This window comes from Phocoena sinus, chromosome 16 (assembly GCF_008692025.1).
Source record: "Phocoena sinus isolate mPhoSin1 chromosome 16, mPhoSin1.pri, whole genome shotgun sequence".
Lineage (NCBI taxonomy): Eukaryota > Metazoa > Chordata > Mammalia > Artiodactyla > Phocoenidae > Phocoena > Phocoena sinus.
The window spans coordinates 4,746,539-4,774,308 of record NC_045778.1 but is presented as its reverse complement, the minus strand read 5'-3'; the positions used below and the strand labels follow the sequence as shown (position 1 = coordinate 4,774,308).

Genomic DNA, 27,770 nt, shown 5'->3' with positions numbered 1-27,770 from the left:
GTTCTGCTCTGTGGCCATTTCTCCATCTTTAAGGTTAGATTAATTTAAAGGGGGTGATTATCAAATGGATGTTTAGCAACTAGCAAGTAGGAAGTGTAATGGGACAGATTTACATATAAACAGACCCTTGTTATAATAAGTATTTCTTTCCAGAAATTAAATCTGGTGATGTCTAGCAGATACAGGGTCATCTCCCAGGGCAGGTCGCTGGGGATAGATGACCTGCATGTTCCTGTAGCCTCATGTTCTAAGATTCCGTCCCAGAGAACTAGCATGGGGTGGAGGAAGGGCTGAGAAAGCCATCTCCATGACATTGAAGCTGCAGGAGAAATTTTGGGGAAAAAATTCCACCGTGACCTTCTAGAAATGTCAATCCTTCAAAAATTTTTAAACAGCTTTCTCTGACATTATTTCATTTGGTCACAAAATGGCCCTTGATCTAACCAACTAGCAAGAAGTAACGATAGAGTTCCAGCCTGAAGAAAAATGTTCTGGAAGTCCTCGTTATGACATGTATTACGTGTATTACGGTATTATAAGGGGCACTAAGAATGCATCTCCAACAAGCACTCGCAGGGCTAAGCCTCTCACATCTTGTGTTTCCAACATGCAACGCATGCTGGGCTGTGTGAGGTCCCAGTGTTCAGGGAAGTGGACTATTTTGTACTTAGCAATGACTAACTGATGGCCTCCTCCTTTTGTGGCCCTGTGGCCTCAGAAGGAAATACATTTTATTTAATAATAGTCCAACACACATCCCAAAGTGTGTGTCTGTAAATCCCACCTGAAGCTTGAAAAGCATTGGCTTAACCGTATCTATGCCTACTTCTCTTCCACTCCATGAGCAGGGACTGGTTGTACTTGCAGGACAATCTAAACTGCTCTCTGTCAGCCCCTCCTGGTGACCTCATTGCTTGGCATACGGAAAACACCAGCCTGGCACGTTGGGCTGATGAAGGCCGTGGCCATTTGAAAACTCAGCTCAAATAAGTCTCGAGTACAGTTGTTTTAAACCATTATTAGTGGATAAAACTAAACATAACAATGTTGATGATATTTGGGGTTTTCTGTGGAATCCAGTTGCCAGAGTCTTTGGGACAACGCACATCAGATAAGGAGGAAAACTTTAGGGCTGGGAGGCCCAGTCCTTAAAATATGTTGTGCATTTGGGCTTTAATGTGCCTCCTCTTGCTGGAAGGTTGTAAACAAGCTGACATTCTTTGAGCGCAGCCTTGCTGCTTCAGGGGACCATTTTTAATGCATCCCTTTGAAGTCCCCGTCACATAATGGCTCCCCCTCTCCATCATTTCCTCCGACCTCTTGGTAAACAGCCTGGACCGTGGTTTCAGTCCCCAGCACTTTTCACCTGAAATGGGACTGTGGGTGGCTGATTGCCCCATCTCCACTTTACTCCCCCAAGGCTGTAGGGGAAGGTTTCTTAAGTGCAACTTTCTTCCTGTTTCCTTGGGATTTAAAAACCCCTGTGACCTACCTGTCACCTAGAGAATGAAGTTCAAATGTCTCCATAGGACTCAACTTCCCACTCCAGCCGGACTGCCCGGAGCCTCCCCTCCCCCCTTCAAGGATCCTGGCCCAGGCTTCCCAGCCAGGAGGGCACCTCCCCGACTTTTGTTTGCTAGCCCGCCCTCCGTTTCTAACATCACACAGACGTTCTCCTTTGGCTTCCCAGCTTTCCCAGGAGAACGTCACCTCTACCTCCAGCTTGGTAGACCACTGAAGCAGGCGTGCCTACGCTAACCAGCCGCGCAGAATAGCTACACTCCTGTGCTCGTCAGAGAGGACGTTGCAATTCACTGCCCCTCAATGCACAGTAACTGTCAAAACTAGCTGGAGATTGGACCTTCCCGGCGGTCCAGTGCTTAAGACTCCGTGCTTCCATTGCAGGGGGCACAGGTTCGATCCCTGGTCTGGGAACTAAGATCCCACCGCACAGCACGGCCAAAAAATTAAAAAAAAAAAAAAAAAAAAACAATAAAAAACTAGGTGGAGAGAAATGGTCCATATTAAGGATTTCCTGAAAGGTGTGAAGTTGTCCCAGTCCTCCTGCATCCCCACCGTCTACCCTTGGGTGACACCAGACCTCTGGAGAACCACATACCTAAAGCTGAATTATTTTGGCCACCTATAGAAATTTTTTTAATTGTACTTTGGCCATATTAGAACAGCTCTGGAACATCGTGACTGTACCTGCCATGCAATGCCGAGAAGGATGATGGTCTCCATACTGTACAATGTTCTCTCTTAGGAAGGTCCTGGGGATGTCATCTCTCTGGTGTCTTAGCCAGAAATAGCTATGATCCTTCCAAGCAATTATATTGTTTTGGTCTTAAGGACACGAGAAACTCAAGTTATCTTTCTACAGTGCTTGCTAGAAAGCCTGAGTGAAATCAGTGGCCCACCTTTAGCAAATATATAGGACATCATAGAATGAAGTGAAGGTCTCTTGACATCCTTCTGGCTTCATTATATTTTTCCTGTCCCCATTGCCACTTAAATTTTATCATTTGCTTTTGTACTGTGTATGCCTTTTTATTATTTATTTATTTTATATATTTATTATTTATTTATTTATTACTTTTGGCTGTGCTGGGTCTCCCTTGCTGCGTGCGGGCTTTCTCTAGTTGCGGTGATGTGGGGCTACTCTTCGTTGCGGTGCGTGGGCTTCTCATCATGGTGGCTTCTCGTTGCGGAGCACGGGCTCTAGGCGTGCGGGCTTCAGTAGTTGTGGCTCGTGGGCTCTAGAGCGCAGGCTCAGTAGTTGTGGCACACAGGCTTAGTTGCTCCGTGGCATGTGGGATCTTCCCGGACCAGGGCTCAAACCCGTGTCCCCTGCATTGGCAGGTGGATTCTTAACCACTGCTCCAGCAGGGAAGCCTCTGTGTCTGCCTTTTTGAATGGACTTCATTCCTTTTTGGAATTTAGTGTGAATAAATAAGCCAGGCCTGGCCAGTCACTGGTAAGGATGCCCAATGGTTCTTAAATGGGGGAAGTCTTGCCCCTTTGGCAACAGGGAAAGGGAGGAGGAAAGGGTCAGGTAGCCAGGAGAGGGTTACCTCGCACAGCCGCAATGGCTGCACTCTGGAAATTGATGCATATCCTGTGTGCAAAGTATCTGGGATCTACTAGACACACTGTCAGTTCAATTCACAGCTTTCACGAGGCACGCTTATCTATTAGGATGAAGAGACTCCAAGATACTCTTAAAATTCATTTTAAACATTTATTTATTTATTTGGCTGAGTCAGGTCTTAGTTGCAAGACACGGGATCTTTGTTGTGGCGCACAGGCTCTTCGTTGTGGCATACAGGCTTCTCTCTAGTTGTGGCGCACGGGCTCTCTAGTTGCGGTGCGTGGGCTGAGTTGCCCGCATGACATGTGGGATCTTACTTCCCTGACCAGGGATCGAACCCACGTCCCCTGCATTGGAAGGCAGATTCTTAACCACTGGACCACCAGGGAAGTCCCTCAAAATTCATTTTAAAAATGGTTAATATGTATAACTGATTCTCTTTGTTATAAAGCAGAAACTAACACACCATTGTAAAGCAATTATACCCCAATAAAAATGTTAAAAAAAAAAAAGTGGTTATTGAATGCCTTCTATGTCCCACTGACTTAGGCCATGAGAACACAGCAACATGAAAGATGCCAAGAGTTCGGTTCCATGGAAACTCCAGAGACAGCCATCCGGGAAAGGTCACAGTGTAGGGGCAGCAGACCTCTGGTCTTCCCTTTGGAGGGAATGTGCTCTAAACCCAGGGAGGCTCTCTGAGAAGGATATGGGCCTGATTTGCATGCGAACAGCAAAATGAGCACCTTTGCAGACATGACTGGGTTTCGTTATTTTCGTATTCTTTTACAATGTGAACCCAGCTATGAATCTTTTGTTCCTAAGAAAAGGCACCAAGACCTACCTGAACTGAATATTTATTAAAAACCTCAGGCAGTTACAGTGTCTCTACCAAGCCTAGCAGTCCTTCACAGCAAACCCCGTCCTCAGTGGTCCTCTTACCAGTGTAGAAATGAGCCCCTGCTTCTCACAAAGGATGGTGCTAACTTATTTCCTTCAGATGGTAGAAATCCACATTCTGCATCATCTCATGTACTCATAAATACACACACACTCCTTCCAGTTTGATGTAAAAGAAACAAACAATACGATAAAATGATTGACCTGGATGGAGAAAAAGGAAGGAGGGAAAAAAACCCTCGAGGCATGTCATTTAAAGTTTTGCTAATCTATTTGAGGTGAAGGTCCCCCTTTATGCTTCTCCTTTGTGAGATCTATTACTTCTTTCACTGGAAGAGCGTTGCTTCCCAAATCATATTATTAGCTAGCAGTAAACCAGTGCTGTTTATTGTGCCATTGGGGTGGGATGAGACCTCCCCCACCCCTGGAGTCTAACGTCCGGGGGTCCCAGTAGGTGGCTCAGTTAGAACGCAGTGGTAGTTCGTTACTCACTCTGGGTGCCCCACAGTTCGCGATCTGAATTACTCGCTGCTTGTGTTTCACCTGTGTATTTCTGTACATCTTTCCCAGAGGGAATAAGAGTTTTATATTACAGAATGAGCAAAGAGATCCCTGAAATGTTTAAAAAAGAGTGCTTTCAGCTAAGACCCAAAGCAATGAGGTCTTGGAGAAAGATGAATGGAATCCTAAGACCTGGGGTCAGTTCTTCACTATTTCACTTTATGTTACAAGAACCTGCTTGCTCTCCCCTTCTTGATCTTGACTCCTAGTTCATAGACTGTTATCCTAAGAGTTCTGCGTGTACTTTTTTATTTGCAAGTTGCAGTTTCTCATCTATGATGTATTACGATCATCTCACGCATGGGTTCTATAGAGAGGCTTAGTTTAAGCATTGCTTTTCTTTATCTTCCTCCTGTAATGTAACAAGAGTCTGTTGCATCTGCTGTGTATCTTCTCAGTAGGGTGTCTGTTGCCTGTAATACAGCGATCGGGATAAGAATTCTTTCGTTTGTTCATCCAGCTAGTCCTTCAATCATTCCGCCAACCACCTTGCTATCACCTACTAAATACCAGGCATGGTGAATAATGAGATGGGATCCCAGGAAAAATGAATGGTGTGGAAGTGGGTGTAGGGACAGGTTTCATGTTTGCATTAAGTTTCAAAAGACACGTAAAAGGATTCAGAGACTTGCTTTTTTGGCCAAGACGGAGTAGCCAGTATTGGAATATCCTTCCTGCCACAAACAATGATAAAGCTAGAAAAAACATATTCATCAACTGTTTTCAGATATTGGACAATAGACAGTGCAAGGCTCTGATCATTAAAAGAGGGGAAGCATACAAAGTGAGCTCCCACAATTGTCCCTGCTTTCTTCCCAGAGGCGCCTTCTTATCTGTAGCAGCAGGGAGGTAGAGCCCAAAGAGAGCACAGTGGTCTTGTTTAGCTAGAGAGGTAGAATCAGAATTTGTGGGTCAGAGTACTAGGCAGGAGTGAATTCCACAGATAAGGAGCTACAGAAATCAGTATAGGGTGATTGAATGAATATTAACCTGCTTTTGTATAGCAAGAGCCTGTATCATCAAGACCCGACAGGGAACAGTAACTGGTGAGGTGAGCTAAATAGAGACGACAGAGGCCATATCGTGCTGAGAGATGTAGAAATTCCAGTTAGCCAGTGGAGAGACCTGGCTGAACATCCCAGGAATACACCTGAGGTCCAGAAAGACCAAGCTTTAGGAGTAAAGATATTCTCACCCTAGAATAAGGGCTACTGTAGACATTTCCAAACCAAGATTAAAAGCAAGTTTCAAAAGGATCAAGCTGACAAGCTGACGTGCAAATAAATTGACTCATTAACAGAACGTAACTCTCTCTAAAGGAAGAAAAAAAACAGTCCTGACTGTCAATACTATAACATCAACAATACCTAGCATGTAATAAATGTGTGTAAATATGTAAATAAGCGGAAAAAAAGTGACCCATAACCAGCAAAGCAAAACAAAATAGAAACACACCCAAAGATGTTGGAGTTAACAGAAAAGAAGTTTCAAACAGATATTAATATGTTTAGGAATTCAAAGGAAAATTATCATAATGAATGAATTAATTGAGACTGTCAGTTGACAGGAAAAAACCTGAAATTCCAGGAATGAATAAAACACAATGTCTGAAATGAAAAACTTAGAGGATAGGCTTAACAGGAGAAAAAAGGATCAATGAACTTGAAGACAAGGCAATAGAAACCACTCAAACTGATGTGCAAATAATGAAAAGGTTAAAGAAAATAGAGATTCAGTGATGTGTGAGACAACATCAAGCATCCTGACGTATGTATAAGTGGAATCCCAAAAGGAGAAGCAATAAATAGGGGCAGAAAAAATTGAAGAACTATTATTCAAACATTTAAAAAATTTGATGAAAAATATCAATTCATAAATCCCAGGAGCTCAGCACACCCCAAGCAGGATAAACACAAAGAAAACCAAACCTAAGTGCACGGTCATCAAATTGCTGAAAAGTAAAGAATAATTATAAGAGCGTCTGAGATTTTTTTATTGTCATTTTATGAGGACTGTGAGAAAAATTTAAAAACACATAATATACTGGGAAACAACTATGTGAGTTAATCACTAACATCTCATTAAAAAATAATGCAAGCCAGAAAATAGCGCAATGATATTTTTTAAGTGCTGGAAGGAAAATAAAACTCAACCCAGAATTCTACATCTAGGAAAATGAAGGCAAAATTTAAGTTTTTACAGATAAAGAAGAGTTGACATAATCACCAGATAGCCTGCGCTGCAAGAAATATTGAGGGAAACTCTTTCAGCTGAAAGAAAATGATAGCAGATGGAAAATGGATTCTACATAAAAGAATGAAGATTGCCAGAAATGGTAAATATGTAAGCAAAGATTTTTTATCTTTGTAAGCCTTTATGGAATTGATTGTTTAAAGCAAAATAATAACAAACTATTGTGGGGTTTAAATGTTAATATACATTAAAGTAAAATGCTTGAATAACACAAAGGACATGAAGGATTAAATATACCATTGTAATAGTCCTACGTTACAGGAAGAGTAGTATGAATTTTACCCATGTGATAGGGTAAAAATGCACATTATAATTCCTAGAGAAACTGCAAAAAATAAAACAGAGTTATAGCTAACTGATTTAAAAGCTGATACATAGTAAATCACTAAAAGTTATTCAGCATGCTCCCCCACGCCCAAATATCGGAAAGAATGCAAAGGAAAAAAAGTGGACGAATTACAAAAACTGCAAGATGGTTGATTTATACCCAGTCATATAAATAAGCACGTTAATGTAAATGGACTAATCACTGTCATTAAAAGGTGGAGATTTATCAAACTGATAAAAAAGCAAATCCTAACGATGTGCAGTGTACAAGAGATACGTTTTAAATACAAAGACATGGATAGATTCAAAGTAGAATGATAGAAAGGGTTTTTTTAAGATTTATTTATTATTATGGGCTTCCCTGGTGGCGCAGTGGTTGAGAGTCCGCCTGCCGATGCAGGGGACACGGATTCGTGCCCCGGTCTGGGAAGATCCCACATGCCGCGGAGCGGCTGGGCCCGTGAGCCATGGCCACTGAGCCTGCGCGTCTGGAGCCTGTGCTCCGTAACGGGAGAGGCCACAACAGTGAGAGGCCCGCGTACCGCAGAAAACAAAAAAACAAAAACAAAAAACAAACAAAAAAAAGATTTATTTATTATTTTTTAATTCAATTTTATTTATTTTTGGCTGCGTCGGCTCTTAGTTGCAGCATGCGGGATCTTTTGTTGGGGCACGTGGGCTCTTCATTGCAGAGTGCAGGCTTCTCTCTAGTTGTGGCAGGCAGGTTTTCTCTCTCTAGTTGTGGCGCGCAGGCTCCAGGGCACGTGGGCTCTAGTTGAGGTGCTCAAGGTCAGCAGTTGTGGCGCGTAGGCTTAGTTGCCCTGCGGCATGTGGGATCTCAGTTCCCCAGCCAGGGATCGAACCCGCATCCCTTGCATTGCAAGGTGAATTCTCTACCACTGGACCACCAGGGAAGTCCCAAAAGGACGGAAAGTTTTATCCCTTACAAACACTAATTATGAGAAAACTAGAATAGCTGTATTAATATCAGATTCAAGACGAGGTATATTACCAAAATACAGATATTTCATCATGACTGAAGAGTCAATTCATCAAGAAGACAAAACAGTCCTAAATATGCATACACCTAATAACAGAGCTGTAAGGAATAAAAACTGAGTAGGTGAGTTACAAAACAATTTACCCGAATGAAAATTTTAAACACAATATAAAAAAATTGATGGGGTACAACTAAAGCAATTCATAGAGAAAAACTTATTTTTGTGCTTCCTTTTTCCTTCTGTCAATAACTAAGGACTCAATTATCTTGATAAAGATACAAGCCACCACCACCACAGCCAATAAAAACTACCCCAGTTGATTGGCTGTCCTTCCCATCTTCTCTCATTTCTTTTCTTCTCTTCACCATGACTTTGGTTTAAGTGGTTTGTACTTACGGTTATTAGCACCTGTTACCACTGTCCTGTCATCATTAATTCGTTCCTTATCCTCTTATCCTCCTAGGGCAGCCCATCTCACTGTTGGACTCATAGTTGTTAAAATGACCTTTGTTATAGTAAACGCTATAGCCTGAAGCTTTTTCCCATTGGTCATAATGATGCCCTCTGGGACTACAGAGAAGATCAAGTTCACATTTCCACCACAGCCCTTCAGATAGTTGTTGAAGACGACCATTGTCTCCCCTGAAGTCTTCTTTTATGCAAAGTCAACGTCCCTGGATCTTTTAGTCATTCTTCAGTAACATAATTTGAGTTATTTTACAGCCCTATAGCTTTCTTGACATGTAACTAACAATTTGTATGATCTTGTTCAAATAAGTATTATTATTATTTTTTAATGGAGAAAGTGTAACTTGCCCAAATCATCTAGTTTTATTTCGTTTTATCAGTAACCCTTTATGCGTAGCATCCAAAGGAATAACACGAAGTCTGTTCTGACGCTTGCTGTCCCTTGGTTTTGGTCGCATCAAGATCACATTCAGTTTTCAAGTGTTATCCTAGTTCGGGTTCATGTTTAAAGAAGCTACCACAGTATTTGTTAAGTATGCTACTATATATTAATGAACTGTGTGCCTGGTTTTTTGAACCAAGATGGAGGACATTCCGTTTATTTCTACTAATTTTCTTTCTTTCTTTCTTTTTTTTTTTTTTTGCGGTACGTGGGCCTCTCACTGCTGTGGCCTCTCCCGTTGTGGAGCGCAGGCTCAGCGGCCATGGCTCACGGGCCCAGCCACTCAGCGGCCTGTGGGATCTTCCCAGACCGGGGCACGAACCCGTGTCCCCTGCATCGGCAGGCGGACTCTCAACCACTGCGCCACCAGGGAAGCCCTGTACTAATTTTCGATGTATTAGTTTCAGTCTGCCAAAGCCGTTTGGCGAGACGTCCTTAGATGGTAACTCTGCATTCCAGGAGGTACCAGTAATCTCACGTCATTGACATACTGTATATGTTTCCCCTCAAATCATTAACAAAAATATTAAAGACGACATGGTGTCTCATTCAGCAAAGATCACTGACACCCGTTATCCTATGTTTTTAGAACTAGCTCCTTTGGAAATATGTTTGGCTCACCCAGTGCTCACAGACATGGGAGATGAGGTGGTGCACTTTGGCTGTGAAGCTCTTCCAGGACACCCCTCCTGGTAACACTTCAACATGCACCTAGCTGCTCTCAGACCTTTCCACCTGCCACTTTCTTTAGCCTCCTGTCTGCTTAGCCATGACCTGCAGGTTTCTGGAAAGGGGAACTCAAGGATATAACCATCCTGCATTTTGGCCATTCTCGTCCACGACCACCATGAGAATGTGTCTCTTCTAACACAAAAAAAAACCAGGAGGAGATGAGAATCAGAAGGGATATGGATGAATAAAAGAATTAATGATTATGGGACTTCCCTGGCAGTCCAGTGGTTAAGACTCTGTGCTTCCAGTGCAGGGGGGCGTGGGTTGGAACCCTGGTCCAGGAACTAAGATCCCACATGCCGCGTGGCCAAAACAAAAAAAGCAAAGGAAAAAAGCATTAATGATTGTAAGATCGGTGACTTATTTGGGGGTACTTGTTTGAACTAAGAACTATACAAATCTCCTGATTTCTAAGCTCTCTTCAGCATCTTTCCCTCAATAAGGGCAAGGGGAAAATCCATTCGAAACGAAGATTATCCTACGACCTCTTTACAACTGCCATCGTGTTTGTTACTCTGCCAGGAACCTACTGCCAGCAGAGGGAGGTGGAAGCCATCACAGAGGGTGATGAGGATGACAGAGGTTGCTGCTGCTGCAAACCAGGTCACCTGCTCCACCTGTTGTCCTGCAATGCCGCCTTTAACCTCCGCTGGCTCACCTGGGAGATCACGCGAGCGCAGTACATCCTGGAGGGCTACAGCATCATGGACAACAACGCGGCCACCATGCTGCAGGTTTTTGACCTCCGAAGGATCCTCATCCGATACTACATCAAGGTATCGCTCCGGGTCCCAGACCCTTGTCTGAGTAATGATGCTGGGCTGGCTCCAGAGGCTCCTGGAAAGCTTTGTAAAGAGCTTAGGAAGCTTCTCCACAGCTTGTGCATCAGAGGCTTAGCTAGGTTTCAGAGCCACCGGTTTCGTGAAAAAGCCTCGAGGGCTTTGGGTTGGCCTGACATGCATGCCCCAAGTCCTATCCTAAGCCTGGGCACGAAGAGGTAGTCTCTTTTCTTGCCCGGACCTTCTTCTCCACTTTTAACACCACATGAGTTGGTTGACAAATGGAAACATCCTGGAAATATGACCAGACCTCAAGACCTCAATATTTACAAGTTATAAGGGTCAATTTAGAGGCTCTGCAAATTTTTACCTTTTAGAACCAGAGTTAATTTTTTAAGCTCGTGATAAAAATGCAAAAGTAGAGTTAAATGATCCAATCAGGATTAGCTATGACAGCCTTTTCTTACTTACTCGTACGGGGACTAGTACATTTTTTCAGTTGCTCGGTACCTACCTCTGCTCAACCTGTATTCAGCCTCAGAACATGCGCTGGTTTTGAATAAGTCTCCTAGAGGAGACTTACGTGAGACTTGACCAAGGATGCAGCATGATAATAGGGGCGAAAGTGTTTTCTGAGGGGGACGGGACGGGCGAGGGTGTCTGTGGCTGAGGGTGTCTGTGCTGGCGCCTATTCTGAGGGACTACTTTGCATGGTGAAAGCCCTGGGTGGTCCTCAGAGGGGTCCACATTTTAATGCCGTTCACAAGGAAGAAGCTCATCCACCTGAGACCCCAAACTCTCTGCCAGCTGAGGCTGAGACAAGTGGTCCAGCAGAAATAAGGAAAGAACAAAATGGAAAGGTAACACGGGCGCCTGAAATTTCAGGAATTTCCATCAACGAAAAAAGAGCATGTTTAGAAATTGGAAATAACTCCTGGGGGGAGCCCCAGCGTCTGCAGCAATAGCTGCTAAATTGTTCAGGAAGTAGAATTCAGACGATGAAAATCAGAAGGTTAAAGAACTCCTAATGATTCCACCCCAAGGTTATTGCAGCAAGAGATGTTGGTGCGACAGAGATGTTCTATAGCAGAATATTTAAAACAGCTTGAGGAGTTCGTGCTCACCACCTTCGTGTGTGCTAGAGGGATGCAAAACTTTACATCCAGACCTCACACAAAATGATAAATGTTTGCCCAGCCTCACACAAATTGGGGAAGATTTGGGAAGTGAATCAGGAAGTTGTGATCTTTTGCTGCACCACTCCATGTTTGTTCCCTTGGCCGTTATATCTGAGACCCAAGAAGTTTTTCATAGAGTCAACTCTTGGGAAGTTGGGTCTATCAGCTGGTATTGACTTGGCAGTGGGCCGTGAAATGCCAGTGGCACACGCACGCAGGAAGTGTGTTCCTCTCACACGTAAAAGAAGCTCTTCTCCAAGTCCTCAGGGATCAAGGTCCCTTCCAGCTCCCAGCTCCACCATTTTTAGTGTCTCCCCCATCTTAAGGCTTAAATGGATGGAGAGAGGGACACAGAAAGTGAAGGCCAAGGGCATGCACAAGCTATTCCTTAAGAAGTTTCCTGAGGGACTTCCCTGGTGGTCCAGTGGTTAAGAGTCTGCACTCCCAATGCAGGGGGCCCCGGTTCGATCCCTGGTCAGGGAACTAGATCCCGCATGCATGCCGCAACTAAGAGCCCGCACGCAGCAATGAAAATCCTGCATGCCGCAACTAAGACCCGGCGCAGCCTAAATAAATAAATAATAGATTTTTTCTTTTTTCTTAAAGAAAAGGAGGTTCCTGAAAGGTACCACAGTACACTGTAGCTGTGTCCCATTGGCCAGAAGAGATTGTCATATGCCAGCTTCGAGGGGGATCTAGAAAGGGTATTCTGGGCAGCCATGAACCGAGACAGAAACTGTGTGTCATGGAAAAAGGGGAAAACAAATGTTAAATGGCAACCAGCTCTCTCTGGTGCCTCCCTCCCAAAGGAGAGGGTCCCTTGAGGACCCGCTTTAGTTCTAGGGGGCAACGGGATGGGGTCATTGCAGGGGGGCTAGATCCAGGGGCCGACAGCAGCCGTGCCAGGGCTGGGAGCTTACTCCGAGGTGGCAGCTGGGGACAGCAGTCTAGATGGGCCAGATGGATGAGCCCCGGAGCCACATGTCTCCTTGGTGCCTGAAGAACAGGGCAGAACAGAAGGGGCAATTCAAGATGGCGGAGGAGAAGGACCTTGAGCTTAGCTCCTCTCGTGAAAACACCGAAAACACAAGCAAGTGCTGAACAGCCATCGATAAGAAAGACTGGAAGAACAGGACAAGGCTGTCTGTGTGCCGCCAGAGCCCTCTGCTGCTATCTCTGTTGGGCTTTCCACTCCCCACCCTTTCCTACGCATGCATGGCTGCATCCCAGCCCCCTCTTCCTGCGCTGCTCTTTCAACCTGAGCTCCCAGGGCAGCTCCCCCTCACATCCTCCCTGGGGTCCGGGCTGCCATGTGCCTCCCCGTCCTCTGAAACCTTTTCTCTTTCCCTTCTGGCAACTCGCTGCTCCCTCTGTGGGTCCCCAGACCTGAGTGTGATGACTTACCTGTGGAGGTGCCCGTAGTTTTTAGATGGACGAAGGTTCCAGGTAATGCAGAATCTGAACCATCCAGTCTGGACGGACGAGATCCCAGTGTAGGCAAGAGTCTGCAGGATCTGCTCCAGGCGTTAGTGGTGAGGATGGAGTTCAAGATTGAGCCACGTCCCTGTGAATCTGGAGCTCCCCGTAGACGGCTCTTCCATGGGCCAGACGTGTGGACAGACAGGCCTCACATGATGGGGCCAGCAGGTCGCCGAGTGGGTGAGAGGGGAGAACGAAGAGCTGAGGTGCCCCCTCTGGGTCCACCTGCTTGGCTTTTCCAGAAGCCTGGGGGTGCTCCATGCCAGGACCTGCCTTTTGATGTCTCTCACTCTCTCTTCACAGTCCTCCTCTCCTAATGTTACAGGGAATAGCTAAATCGGACTCCATGTTGGATCTGTTTCTGTTACTTTAACCTTTGCTTTCCGCTGCTTTGGTTCAGTAAAAGGATCCTGTCTATACATAATGGCCCGCCTCAGGGAACCCTGCCCCTCTGCCTAGATATTAAACCAAAGTGCCTTTGTTCAGGGCAACATCCGGCCCCTGTCCACCTGTGCATGGCTGTAAGAAAGAAGAAATTAACACACCCCCTGCCCGAGGCTGGCCATTCCAGGGGATATTTGCAAAACTTATGGCCTTTTTACTTTACTTCCTCACCCCCTCCCCCTCTCTGTGCTATAAAAGAAACTGGCATCCAGACCCCGATAAGACGGTTCTTTCGAGACTTTAGTCTGCCATCTTCTCAGTCTGTCAGCTTTCCGAATGAAGTCGTATTCCCTGCCTCAGCACCTCGTCTCCCGATTTATTGGCCTGTCGTGTGGCGAGCAGAGTGAGCTTGGACTCGGTAATGCTAACTCCTGGCAACATGCCTCCTGATTCCCTATACGTTTTCTAAAATGACAGTTTGCAATCTGATAAACAAACCCAGGATAACGTGTGAGTAGTGGAGGGCTGAGGGAGGCCCCCAGAATCCGCCGGGAGACAGTGGGCTTGTGGGAAGACTGTCCATTGACCTTGTTTTCTACGAGCGGGCAGTGATGCCGACGTGAGAGCTTGGCGGGGGGGGGGGGGCGGGCATGCAGGAGAGGCGCACAGGGCGATGGTTTGTGACCCATCGGATGATTCACAGGAGCCAGGGGACAGACCTGCGGCCTCAGGATCCCCCAGCCAGCCAGATCATTACAGATTGCCACGTCCTACCCAGAAATTCCCATTCTCTGCACCTGGGGAGTGCCCCGAACACCTATATTTTGAACTAAGTTCCCTAGGTGATTTGATATGCAACTAGGCTTGAGGACTACTATAGACATTTGTGCTCAATGGAAACAGAATCAGTGCTCAGGAGAGGCTGAGATTTGGGGGCAGACAGGTCTCATGGTACCTCCTGGTAATTCACATCAGCACCAGTAAGGCCTGTTCACACGAGACTTTCTGTAAAGATCACGCTCAGTGCCTTCCTACCCTTCGGGGACCGGCAGCTCAGAAAGTCTACTCATCTCCCTGGTACAGTTAGTTCAAGGAAATTTCAGGAGTGCTGAGTGCCTATGATGACAGAAAAAACAGCAGTTTAAGGTAAAACCAAATGAATATATGTCAGTCCACTGTATAGCACAGGGAGCTATATCTCGGTGCTCTGTGAAGACCTAGATAAGTGGGATCGGGGTGGTGGGAGGGAAGGGATATATGTGTACATACAGCTGATTCACTTCGTTGTACAGCAGAAACTAATGCAACATTGTAAAGCAATTATACTCCAATAAAAAAATTTTTTTTTCTTCTTTGGCCTAGGCTACTCAGTGAACGAAACTGCCTTTGTAGCCCTGAACTGCTACAAGTTTCAGGGGTTTGGTTTCATTCTTTTTATTCTTTTTATTGGACAGAAAGAAAAGCTTGGAATAACTCCTTTGCACAAAAGGATTTTTTTTTTAAATCTCGTAATAAACTGGGTCAGTTCTCCCCACCCTCTATGAATATATTTGAAATCATTTCCTTTCTGACGACTGGAGGTTTTCCCTGGTGCCTCGTCCATCTCTCCTCCATTCATTAGTGATTAAAACCCTCTAGCCGTCAAGAAATCAGCTTTCTGTGAGGGCCTGCTTTCCCAGCCACCATTGTTTCTGCACAGCTCTTAGAAAGGAGATACGCTTATCACCTGCCCTGCAGGATACGGTGGAAAGTACCCGAGGATGTGGGCCTGCCTGCCAGGTCCCCCTCTTAGAATGCGCTGCTGTCTGGGAGAATATGCTGATCTACGATGAAAGTGAGAGGCCAGGAGGATCCCTGCTAGAGGAGCCAGATACGGTGAATTAATTCAGAAGAGGCCCTGCTTTCAACACGGATCAGGTTCCATGCAGTCAGTTAGTGTCACCATCCTGACTTAGCAGTTTGACTTAGTGTGAGATCCGTTTCCTCCTGACAGATTCTGAAGGATTTCACACCGTTCACTGACAGAATTGCTGCCTAAATAAAGGGGAAATGGGGTACGGTTTGCAGCCAGTTGGAGTGGTTCTGTTTCCTCCCAGTGAGAGGAGTTGGTACTGACTCCGAGGGAAAGCCAAGCGTTCCACTCCGAAGCCAACGCTGCAAGAATTTGCCAGAAGTAGAGGAGGGAGTTCGAGCCTCTGGGATTCAAAGTCCTTGTTAACTATTCTGATTTCATCGGCGGAGGGGTTATTTTCATTCCTCCCTAGAAATGAGTGAAAAGGTTAACGCTCAGCTTTCCATTTTTGTTTGTTATTTCTGTCTGGTACACGTGATTAGGACATATCGAGGAAAAACTCGACCAGATGTTTGCTCGAGCCAGGTGTTTAGACAGACCGGATTTCCGTCTTGCTTTTGTAATTGTCAGCTGAGAAGCCGTGCCTTTGATCGCGGTCACGTTTCCTCTCTGGCTCGTGACTTTGGACCGAGCACTTAGACCGTCTACCTCATAGAAGCTTTAAGTTACCCCGCCCGCTGGTAGAAAATAGAACACCCTCCTGAGTCTTAATTTACGTATTTGAATATTAGATGTGCACTCTGGTGACCATGGGAGATTCAGCTGTCTCCTCTTTTCTGAAGCCCCTGCTCGAAACCTCTCCTGAGCTCTGCTACTGCTGCCCGCCCTGGGCCTCAAGCTTGCGGGGTACGTAAGTCATAGATGCCAAAGATAGGATGATGATTATGATTTTTGCACACGTCCCATGTGCCAGGCCAGGTGCTAAGTGCTTCATATGCATGATCTCATTTTAAACCTCAAAACAGTGATGAAGAGTGGCCGTGATTAGCGCCTCTGTCTTTTGCCCCTCTGCTTTCAGCTTCCCCTGGCCTCTTCCTTGTTTCCTCTTTCCTTCCCTCCTTCTCTCCCTCCCTCCCTCCCCTGAAGGGGTTTCCTAAGGCCAGCAGTGCTGCTTGGACGCAAAGCTGCAGAGGTTGGGGAAACATGTGAACTACTGAATTTTGCTTACTGTCTGCGGACTTCATGCTTCCGCCCCCCCGCCTGGGGGTCAGGTGGATGATGGAGCCTAACAGAGATTATGCCCCAAAGAAGGAAGACCACACACCACGAGCCACAGATGAGCCTTCTCCAACGTGCAGGCTGCGCTCGGTCCTAACAGCAGAGAGAGGCTGAGTCAGGCATTTGCCGTGGTTTTGCCCAAATCCAGAGACCGCTTGTGTCTGTCCGCTCAGCATTCAGACTCCTGCAGTAACCTGAAATCAGGCACCTCGGCAACCTCTGACCTTGGTGCTCTGGATTTCCCGTCCCAGCTAAAGGGAGGAAGAGAAGGGGAGCTGGGGGCTGCTGCCTAGCAAAGGGCCCCTCTGCCCACTCACCGCCGTCGCCGAAGCCCTGCTCACGTTCATCCCGTGTGCATTACTTTCTGTCTTCTCGCCTGGCCAGAATGCCTTTTATAATCGCAGAAGGGCTGGATTCTACGGGAGCACGAGCCACTGCCTTCTTTGCATCAAACGCCGCCCCTGCCCCTCCCGTCACTCTCGGTTTGCATACAGGATGCAAGCTGTGTTCCCGGACCCACCTCAGCCCCGGTGGCACCAGCCACTTCCCTTTTCCAGTGATAACGCGAGTGGAGTGGGGTGGCAAGGGACTTGTCCGTAGATGCTACCGTCTGTTCCTGATGTGTCCACAGCAGACTTGGATTTTTCTTTTTCTCTGTCACGTGTTTACTTCTCCAGGCTGGATGCTAGCCTTCTTGAAGGATGAACTCATTCGAAAACTATAAGATGGCTTTCAATAAATCTGTAGCTCAGAATCATAAAGCCCGAAGGTGGCGTTTTCCCCAGTTGGATTCATAAGTGGAATGTCTGATGAAGGAGGACACATGGGTTATTTTTGAAGACATCACAGATGTCCACTGTCTGGGTACCCAGGATTATGTATACGTGTGTGTGTGTGTGTGTGTGTGTGTGTGTGTATGTGTGAACAATTTTACATCATAAGTACTTTCCATAAGTACCTTGTTGCTTTGGCTCATGACACACACTTTGTCTGAGGCCCTGGAGGAGGACGTGCCCTGATCTGTCCAAGCAGCGTCAGCCCAGCCTGGCCTCCAGGAAGCCTAAAGAAACCATGATGCTTTTGTGTGCATCTCTCAGAAAGGATGGTGCTGGCTGTCATTCTTTCTCACCAAGGAGATTCTGATCTGGTACTTTCTGCTAGCATTCTCCTCTTCTCACGTCCCTCTTCCCTCCACTGACTCTCAAGAGAGAACATTTTAAAACATCTCCAGTGGGTTCTGTGCATTAAATCTAGCAGGGGGCTTCCCTGGTGGCACAATGGTTAGGAGTCCGCCTGCCGATGCAGGGGACATGGGTTCGTGCCCCGGTCCGGGAGGATCCCACGTGCCGCGGAGTGGCTGGGCCCGTGAGCCATGGCCACTGAGCCTGCGCGTCCGGAGCCTGTGCTCCGCAACGGGACGGGCCACAACAGTGAGAGGCCCGCGTACCGCAAAAAAAAAAAAAAAGTCTAGCAGGAAAAACAAATGATACCGCCTGTGGGGATCTCATGTCTCCTACCTCCGTGATGTTGATTTACTTTATGAAATATAGTTGAAAAAGTCTTTCTGGCTTTGGAATGGCTATAAGGGCTCAAAATCTTGCTTTCTCTTGGCAGAGTATAGTATACTATATGGTGACATCCCCCAAACTGTTTTCCTGGATCAAAAACGAATCCCTTCTCAAGTCCCTGCAGCCCTTTGCCAAGTGGCATTACATTGAGCGTGACCTTGCAATGTTCAACATGAACATCGATGACGACTATGTCCCGTGTCTCCAGGGGATCACTCGAGCCAGCTACTGCAACGTGTATCTGGAGTGGATTCAGTACTGTGCACGGAAGAGGCAAGAGGTAGGTAGGGGAGGTGGGGCTGAAGAGTTGAGTGTAAGTTTAAAAAGCAAGGAGCCTTGTAAAGACCATCTCTTTCTTTTCTTTTTTTAAAATTTAATTTATTTTTTACACAGCAGGTTCTTATTAGTTATCCATTTTATACATATTAGTGCATACATGTTAATCCCAGTTTCCCAGTTCATCCCACCACCTCCCCCTGCCGCTTTCCCCCCTTGGTATCCATACGTTTGTTCTCTACATCTGTGTCTCAATTTCTGCCATGCAAACGGGTTCATCTGTACCATTTTTCTAGATTCCACATATACGCGTTAATATACGTTATTTGTTTTTCTCTTTCTGACTTACTTCTCTGTGTATGACAGTCTCTAGATTCATCCACGTCTCTACAAATGACCCAATTTCGTTCCTTATTATGGCTAAGTTATATTCCATTGTATATATGTGCCACATCTTCTTTATCCATTCGTCTGTCAATAGGCATTTAGGTTGCTTCCATGTCCTGGCTATTGTAAATAGTGCTGCAATGAACACTGGGGTGCATGTGTCCTTTTGAATTATGGTTTTCTCTGGGTATATGCCCAGTAGTGGGATTGCTGGGTCATATGGTAGTTCTATTTTTAGTTCTTTAAGGAACCTCCATACTGTTCTCCATAGTGGCTGTATCAATTCACATTCCCACCAACAGTGCAAGAGGGTCGCCTTTTCTCCACACCCTCTCCAGCATTTGTTGTTTGTAGATTTTCTGATGATGCCCATTCTGACTGCTGTGAGGTGGTACCTCATTGTAGGTTTGATTTGCATTTCTCTAATAATCTCTTTCTTATACTATAGACTATAATGAAATAGAGGCAAGGAAGGATACTAGTATTTGCTTTTTTTAATATATATAAATTTATTTGATTTATTTTTGGCTGTATTGGGTCTTCGTTGCTGCGTGTGGGCTTTCTCTAGTTTTGGCGAGTGGGGGCTACTCTTTGTTGCAGTGCGCACGCTTCTCATTGCAGTGGCCTCTCTTGTGGAGCATGGGTTCTAGGTGCGCAGGCTTCAGTAGTTGTGGCGCGCAGGCTCACTAGTTGTGGCACACGGGCTTAGTTGTTCCGCGACATGTGGGATCTTCCTGGACCAGGGCTCGAACCCGTGTTGCCTGCATTGGCAGGCAGATTCTTAACCACTGCGCCACCAGGGAAGTCCCAGGACACTAGTATTTGGATAAGTGTTTGTTTAACAATTAAGCAAAATGAAATGGAAGAATTCACATACCACGTCTCCAGTGAAGGGGCCTTGAAGGTACGTTTTCCTCTTTACTGTGTTCAGAGTCAGTGCAGTGTTAAGCCTCCTTCACGGTTTTAAAACCCTGGACAATTCTGTGTTTAGAGTTACTTTTTGAGATTTCTGTACAGAGTATATCTGTGCTGAAATGCAGAGGATTTGCTGAACGTGAATCGTGGACCAGCACATTCTGTTTAGCAATCAGACAGTCCAAGCTACTCCCGTAGGTTTGTGTGTGTGTGGGTGCGCACGCATCGTTACGTGCTGAGGACACCTCTGGAGATGAAAGCAGCCTCTTAGAAATGAAACCAAGGACACTGACATCTTAGAAAAGGAAGACAAGGAAGCAGACAAGGAGGAGAAAGGGGAGGTAGGCAAGTGGAGGGGGTCGGTCATGTCTGCTTCTCAGGATTTGGAAAGCTTCTCGCAATGTGTCTTTGAAGGAAATGGTAGATCCAAGTTGAAATGGCCTTCTCGGCAGCTGATGAAGTGTGTTGTGTGACCTGTAGAGGGTAAACCAAATTATGACACTAGCCCAGGTCCTTGACCTTTGCATGAGTGATGGAAAACAGGTGGGAGGAAGAGTAGGTGGCAGAGTCTGCTTCCTCCAGATGCAGCCAGAAGAATGTGTGCTGAGATCCTAACCCACGCCGAGCCTCTCCTGGTGGCTGAAATAGTCAAAGAACCTACTGATTTTCCTGGCTATCCCCACAATGGTGGCACTCCTCTTTGCTCAGCTGGCTCATAAAAATGAAATTATTTCTCTTTTCTTGCAAAAGAGACTTTAAGTTTAAATTCCTTCTGCATCTCCCCACGTCCCTCTTTTTAAGCTATGGATGACCCCCTTCATTTAATTGCTGGAGTTATGGTCAGCTCAGTGGGCTTCTTGTTGTTGAGGCAACAGAAAACCCTCATTTGCACTTGATTCCCATACTTCTTCTCTCCCTGCTGGTGTGCCTGTGCCCTGCATTGGACACGGTTAAGGTGGGCGTTGGACAGGGTTAAGGTGGGCATTGGACAGGGTTAAAGTGGGCATTGAATAGGGTTCAGGTGGGCGTTGAATAGGGTTAAGATGGGCGTTGCACAGGGTTAAGGTGGGCACTGAACAGGGTTAAGGTGGGCGTTGCACAGGGTCAGGTGGTGGTTCATTTGACTGCAAGCTCTCACCATCTTCCTGACCTCGAGGTGCCATATGCACAATTCCAGGGAAACAGGCCAGCCAGCCTCGTGTTAGTCCCTTTACTTTCCTAAGGTAGTTTCCGCATTTAAATTTTTCTTTTTTTTTTTGCGGTACACGGGCCTCTCACTGTTGTGGCCTCTCCCGTTGCGGAGCACAGGCTCCGGACGCGCAGGCTCAGCGGCCATGGCTCACGGGCCCAGCCGCTCCGCGGCATGTGGGATCTTTCCGGACCGGGGCACGAACCCGTGTCCCCTGCATCGGCAGGCGGACTCTCAACCACTGCGCCACCAGGGAAGCCCCCCATTTAAATTCTTTTTCCACGTCCAACCTCAAGAGAAACTCAGGAAGCAGAGTTTCCCATCTGTCAGGTCACTTTAATGGGGCCCGGGTGACCACCGTGGGTGACACAGGGAAAACCTCTGCATTTCTAGTTGTCTGTTGGTCTGGAACCCACGTGAAAGCTGAATTAACATCCTTGTTCTTCCAGCCCTCGAAGCACCTGGACAGTGACGAGGACTCTCCTCTGGTGACCTTGTCGTTCGCGCTCTGCATCCTGGGCAGGAGAGCTCTGGGGACTGCGGCTCACAACATGGCCATCAGGTACCTGGGGAAACAGTTGTCACAGACACCAGTTGGCATTTTATATGTTGGATGGATTTTTGTCCATCGTTTTCTTTATTTTAAAGTTAGACTGCTCCTACTTCTTCCAGAGTGTTCTCTCCCTAATAAATCACGTTGGGCCCCTGAGAAGACTTTTTAACCACGGTGATCTGGAGAATTAGATGTAGAAACAGCCGTAATACAGAACAGTCAAAACCCCAGAATTCTGGGAATAGGGCGTTGTTCTGTGTTACAAGGTTCCTTTTGCAAGTTTTCTGCGAAGATCAAATGAAATCATGCATATGCAAAGCGCCTAGCCTGGTATTTGGCGGAATTAATGCTCAAAAAAACGTTAGTTCCCTTCCCCCGTTTTTCTTCACAAAAGAAAATTGTCACTTCTGTGCTTTAACTCCAGCCCCTGCCCCGCCCTGACCCTGTGGGGCTTTGATGACTGGATACTGCTTCTCCTGTTTTTTTCAAACTCTCTTTCTACAAGTTTCTCTTCTTAAAGAACAAAACAATTTTGTGTTTAGCTTTAAACCCTCTCCTGGCCCCTTTCACCCTCCTTCACCCTCGGTCCCTGAGGTCTTGCCTTCACACACAAGCCCCTGAACTGGCATCGCAGATGAAGCTGTGCTCTTTGCCCCGACCTCCTCCTTCTCCAGGGAACCGCCCTTGTGAATTTCATCGGTCACCTGCTCATAGCTCCGGCTGGTGGCCGTTTCACACGCTGCCCCTTTGGTAGTTAGCACTGTGGACCAGATGTTCTAGATTCTGCCTGTCCGTCAGAGGCCTCTTGATTGGTGCACATGAAAATCTCCCGAGGGGCTTGTACATATCCCGATGCCCAGGCCTTAGCCCAGGACAGAGCGATCACATCACGACCCCTGCGGGTGGACCACACATCGGGACTTTTTTATGGCTCCCCGGGTGCATCAGCGTGCAGCCAAGGCCGAGAATCATACAGACCCAGGGAGCTGAAAAAGAAAGAGCTTCTATGTAGTGGTTTCTCCTTCACTGGGACTTTGTTCAAGATGTCTGTGTTGTATGGTTGATCCGGCGCTCTGCAAAGCGGTCCTTCTGATACCCTACTTGAGTGTGTTTGGGGGTTATTAGGTGGGATGACAGGCTGCTTAAGGGCAAAAGCCACATGTGTGCTTGTTTAACAGCCGTCACAGTGCCTGCCCTTTGGGTGAACAAGTCCAGGGAGACTTGTCAAAGGTGTTTCCGAATGCCCTTCCTGCAGGGGATGGCTCTGAGTCATTCCTGTTGGCGAGCCACGGACAGGCGTCCTCCGTGACGTGTGTGCATTGGTAAGGGGTGACGTGGTGTGGTTGGCAGTCCCTCCATCCCTCTCTGGAGGCTATAGCCTTGAGTCACTAAGAGGAAAAGGTGAGAACCAAGGTGGTTGGAATTCGTGACAGCTAGCCTTTCAACACCCACATCCTAGAACTTTATGATTTTCCTCATAGATGAGAAATGCTCACCAATTAAAGTATTGTGTTGATCTGTGTTCTAGGAAATACTCTGGGGAGAAGCTGACCTGCTTCTAGCCCCTCTCTTCCCTCCTACCTGACTCAGCCTCATACTAGACCCAGGCAGTTCCCTCTGTGGTCATCTGGGACTGAATTTGATGATTGAAAGTCTAGCAGAAGCCTCCTTTGTGGGCTTTGTAAAACAGTCCCCTATAATTCTGTACATAGGGAATACTCTTTGAGAAGGGCCTCAGAAGATTCTGGACTCCACATCACAAAATGAGTCTTCAGATATTCACAGCATCCAAGCACATAATCTTTTGTTGGATCAATGGGAAGTTTTTTTGTTTTTTTTTAAATAAATTTCAAGTTTTCTTTACAAATTGCAAACAAATGCTTCAACGATTTCACTCTTTCCATTCCCGTACAACATATTTTCAGATTTCTTCGATCTTGTTCTTTGTGTTACTTGTTCCAATTTTCCTGATCCAGCTGTATCTAACTTGGTCTGTTTTATTTATTTTTTCCTAGCAGCTGCTTTGGTCAGCCTTGTTTTGATGGGATTTTTTGTTTGTTTGTTTCAAACAGCTTCTCATACTCCAAGTCGGCTCTGCTTGTTGCAAACATAGTGATGAGATAAATCTGGGAACGATACTCTTGCTAGTCTAGGGAAAGATTTGATTATCTGGGACTGATTCACTTCCCTGAGCCGTCCTGTACCGTATTTCAAGGTGCACTTGTTTTTATGGTGGGCCTGCTACTCCTCATTTTTTCCTCAGGTGAAATTTAGACTCATACCTTATAAAATAAACCTCATTTGGAATTTTGATTTAGAATATATTAAGTTCACAGATTAATTTGGGGAAAGAACGGACATCAGTCAATAATATGGTGTATCTTCGTAATCATTCAGTTTTTTGAATGTCTTTCCATAATAGTTTATCATTTTTTGGAGATTTGTAATCCTTTATGGACTTGTCTCTAGGTATTTTATAGTTTTACTGTGATCATGAATGAAATCCTTTTCTTCCTGTCACCTTTTCTAATTGGCTACTGCTGGTATACAGGAAGGTTACAGTAAGTCCCCTACGTACGAACCTTCAAGTTGCGCACTTTCAAAGACGCGAACGTGCGTTGGCATGCCCAATCACGTAAGTCAGTTCACGTGTCTGGCGTACATTGTCACGCGCGTGCATCCTCTGCAAGTGGTTGTGCTTTTGTGTACTTTACTGTACTGTGTTTGTTTTTTATGTATTATTTATGTGGAAAGTATTATAAACCGATTACAATACAGTACTAGAGAGCCGATTGTGTTAGTTGGGTACCTAGGCTAATTTGTTGGGCTTACGAACAAATTGGACTTAACGAACGTGCTCTTGGAATGGAACTCGTTCGTATGTAGGGGACTTACTGTATTTAGCTTTTTTATACCGATTTCATCCTGGGCACCTCTACTGAACTCTGTTATAAACATTATTTCAATTAATCCTATTTGATTTTCTGCTGAAAAGACATATCTGCAAATAATGACAATTTTGCCTTTTTCTTTCCTGTATTTATACCTCAGTTCTTTCTCCTGTTCCATTGGCTCTGACCTCCAGTTGGAGGTGGGCGTCTGTGTTAGTTTCCAATTGCTGCTGTAACAACTCAGCACAAATTCGGTGGCTTACAGCAGCATACATTAGTTGTCTTACAGCTCTGGAGATCAAAAGTAGAAAATGGGTTTCACTAGGCTAAAATCAAGGTGTCTGCATTCCTTCTGGAGGCTCTGAGGGGAGAATCCATCCCCTGTTCTAGAGGCCGCCTGCATCTCAGCAACCCCTTCCTCCATCTTCCCAGCCAAACGTGTAGCCTTTTCCAATCTCTCTCTGACAAACTCTACCTCACCCACTTCCTTCTTTTACTTATGAGGATCCTTGTGATTACATTGGGCCCTCCCAGATAATCCAGGAAAATCTCCGCATCTCAAAATGCTCAATTTAATCACATCTGCAAAATTCCTTGTGCCCTGTAAGGTAACATAACCACGGGTTCCAGAGATTAGGACATAGACATGTTGGGGGACCATTATTCGGTCTAACACAGCATCCTCACATTAATCCAGACATTAATGGGGAACGAGTGTCATATTTTAGCGTTAAAAAATAAGGTTTGTTTTAGGATTCTGTTAGACCATCTTCATCGTTACGAGTGTCCTTCTCTTCGTAGATTGCTAAAGCTTTCATCAGGAAACGATGTTGAATTCTTTCAAAGTTTGAGGGCTCACGTTCAGATGAAATGCTTCTTAAATCTATTAACGTACTAGGTTATATGAGTAGATTTCTTCATTAAAACGTCCTTACAATTCTGAGATAAGCTCTACTTGGTCACGATACATTCCATCTATGCAATGATGGATTCACTTTGCTAATATCTTATTCATGTTCAAAGTAGGAGTGGCTCGTGATCTGCGTGTGTGCGCGCGCGCTTCATCCTCGTATAATGTTAACTCAGGAGTATGCCCTTAAGTGTACTTTCTGACACCTAACAAGTCATTCTCACATATTTAGTATTAAAGACTAACAGATGATTTTTGAACACTTACTCCACAGATTAAGTCTCATATAGCAGCCTAGCATAAGTCACAAGCTCTGCTTCATTTGATGGGTTTCTTGGGGAAATATTTTGTCTTCACAGCAGTGACATAGGTTTGATAGGCTATCCTCAAGGAAGAAAAATACACGCACGAAAAATTAGAGAGGATGAGCAAATTGAGAATCAGCTTAAATGATAAGCTGAATGCAGGTGAGCAAAGGAGTACAGGTACGTAAAGTGTCTTCAGATAAGACGTCCGTATGTTACGGAGATAGGATGAGTTAATAGGGTTGTGACAAGCAAACCCTGAGAGTGGTTTTAATTTGGAGTTTGGGGCCTATCCCCTTTGTAGAACTGTGCCTCCTACTGAACAAGAGCACACAAATATAAAGGCATGTTTAGGAGGAAATCAAGATCGTTTCACTGACCACAGGGGCTAAAAGATGGCTTGGTGACTGTCTTCAGGTACATGAGAGGTGATGAGTGGATCGGAGCTGATGGTCCATTTATAGAGATAAAAGGTGAGACGGTGGCTGTATCCACAGCAGCAACATGTTTGCTTGAAGAAGAAATTTAACTGACTCTTGGAGTAACGAGGCTTCTAAGAGAATAGAACATGTCGAGATAAATGTAAGCTTGAAAAATGACAGACAGTCCAGCCCTAGATGTCCTGTGCTGGAGGCTGAGAGCCCTTACAGATGACCTTGTGGCAGGGGGGTCACTGTCCTAGTCTGGGGTCACATCTACCATGTCCACACTGCTCTCACCCACAGCAGACTGAGGAAAATCGCGTTCTTCAGGAATCCTGGACATAATCTCAGTTTCCCTGCCGACCTTCTGCTGGAGACGAGACCCCACACTAGGGCCAGACGTCATAGTGAATCCTCTTGCAGACAAGACTGAGGTCTGCCTGACAGACTGGGGTAGGAAACTCAGAAATCAGGATCTAGAAGAGAAGTAAAGTAAACATGACGCACGGTCCTGAACCAGAGATTAAAATCAAGTTGTCCAGCTCAGGTCAAGATGGCGGTGTAGGAAGATTCTGAGGTCACCTGTTCTCACAATCACACCAAACCTACCACATCACATAGAACAACGATCCCCGAGAAGACTAGCAGGACAGATTTTCTGCAACTAAGGATATCAGAAAAGGCCACATCGAGAAGGGTAGGAGGGGTGGAGACACGGTCCAGTCAGAACCTGCACCTCCAGTATGACGACCCACAAGTGGGAGGGGAGTCACCACCGAGGGGGTCCCCCCTGAGGAGCGAGGGGTCTGAGGCCCACATTGGGCTCCCCAGCTGGGGAACCTGAACCAGAAAAACAAGCCCCATAAAATCTGGCTTTGAAACCAGTGGAGCTCACGTCCAGGAGAGCCCGAGGGCTGTGGGAAACCAAGACTCAGCTCTGAAGAGCTTGTGCCCAAACTCACTTGTTCCGAGCGCCAGCACGCTGGATTGAAAAGCACCTGGATTGTACAAGGAGGTACATTGATTAATCTTAGGGCACTTGCCAGAGGGGCAGGGATCTGGCGGGACTTTCTCAAGGGACAGAAGCGCTGGCAGGCGCCTTTTTTTCTTTTTCTTTTAAAAATATTTATTTATTTATTATGGCTGCACCAGGTCTTAGTTGCGGCGTGCGGGATCTTAGTTCCCCAGCCAGGGATCGAACCCGAGCCGCTGGCACTGGGAGCATGGAGTCTTACCCACTGGACCACCAGGGAAGTCCCCAGGTGCCTTTTTTCCCCTCTCTTTCCACGTCGCTGGCCGGGTGCTGGTGGGCATCATTTCTGTCCCTCTCCATCACCCAGCTAACACCGTGCACCCTGCCCTGGACCAGCCTTGCCCAACCTGCCCAGGCTCCCTGGAATGTCTGGGTGTTCTGGTCCCCAGAATCACCCCTGGTGCCTCAGGATCACCCGAGCAGCCCCAGGCTCCAGCATTAGACTTGTTTCCACCTGAATCCTCAGATTCACTGACGCTGCACCCAAGATAATGACCCATTGTCCAAAACTTAAAATCTCTATCTTGAATGCTACTTTTTTTTTTCTGAGAGAGCAGGGTTTCTCAGCAGTGGCACTATTCACATTTTAGGCTGTGTGGTTCTTTGTTGTGGGGGGGGACTGTCCTGGACGTTGCTGCCTGGCCTCTACCCACTGG

The 27,770-nt window shown here is 46.1% G+C and overlaps 1 protein-coding gene across 1 annotated transcript in view; it reads left to right on the top strand.

Annotated features, from left to right (window-relative positions):
- PCNX2 (pecanex 2) overlaps nucleotides 1-27,770 on the top strand; it is a 279,402-nt gene that overhangs the window by 234,593 nt on the left and 17,039 nt on the right. The window contains exons 26-28 of the mRNA XM_032608446.1: nucleotides 10,298-10,551; nucleotides 18,280-18,513; nucleotides 21,450-21,562. Coding sequence (XP_032464337.1) covers nucleotides 10,298-10,551; nucleotides 18,280-18,513; nucleotides 21,450-21,562 — 601 coding nt within the window. The remainder of the gene's footprint in view (nucleotides 1-10,297; nucleotides 10,552-18,279; nucleotides 18,514-21,449; nucleotides 21,563-27,770) is intronic.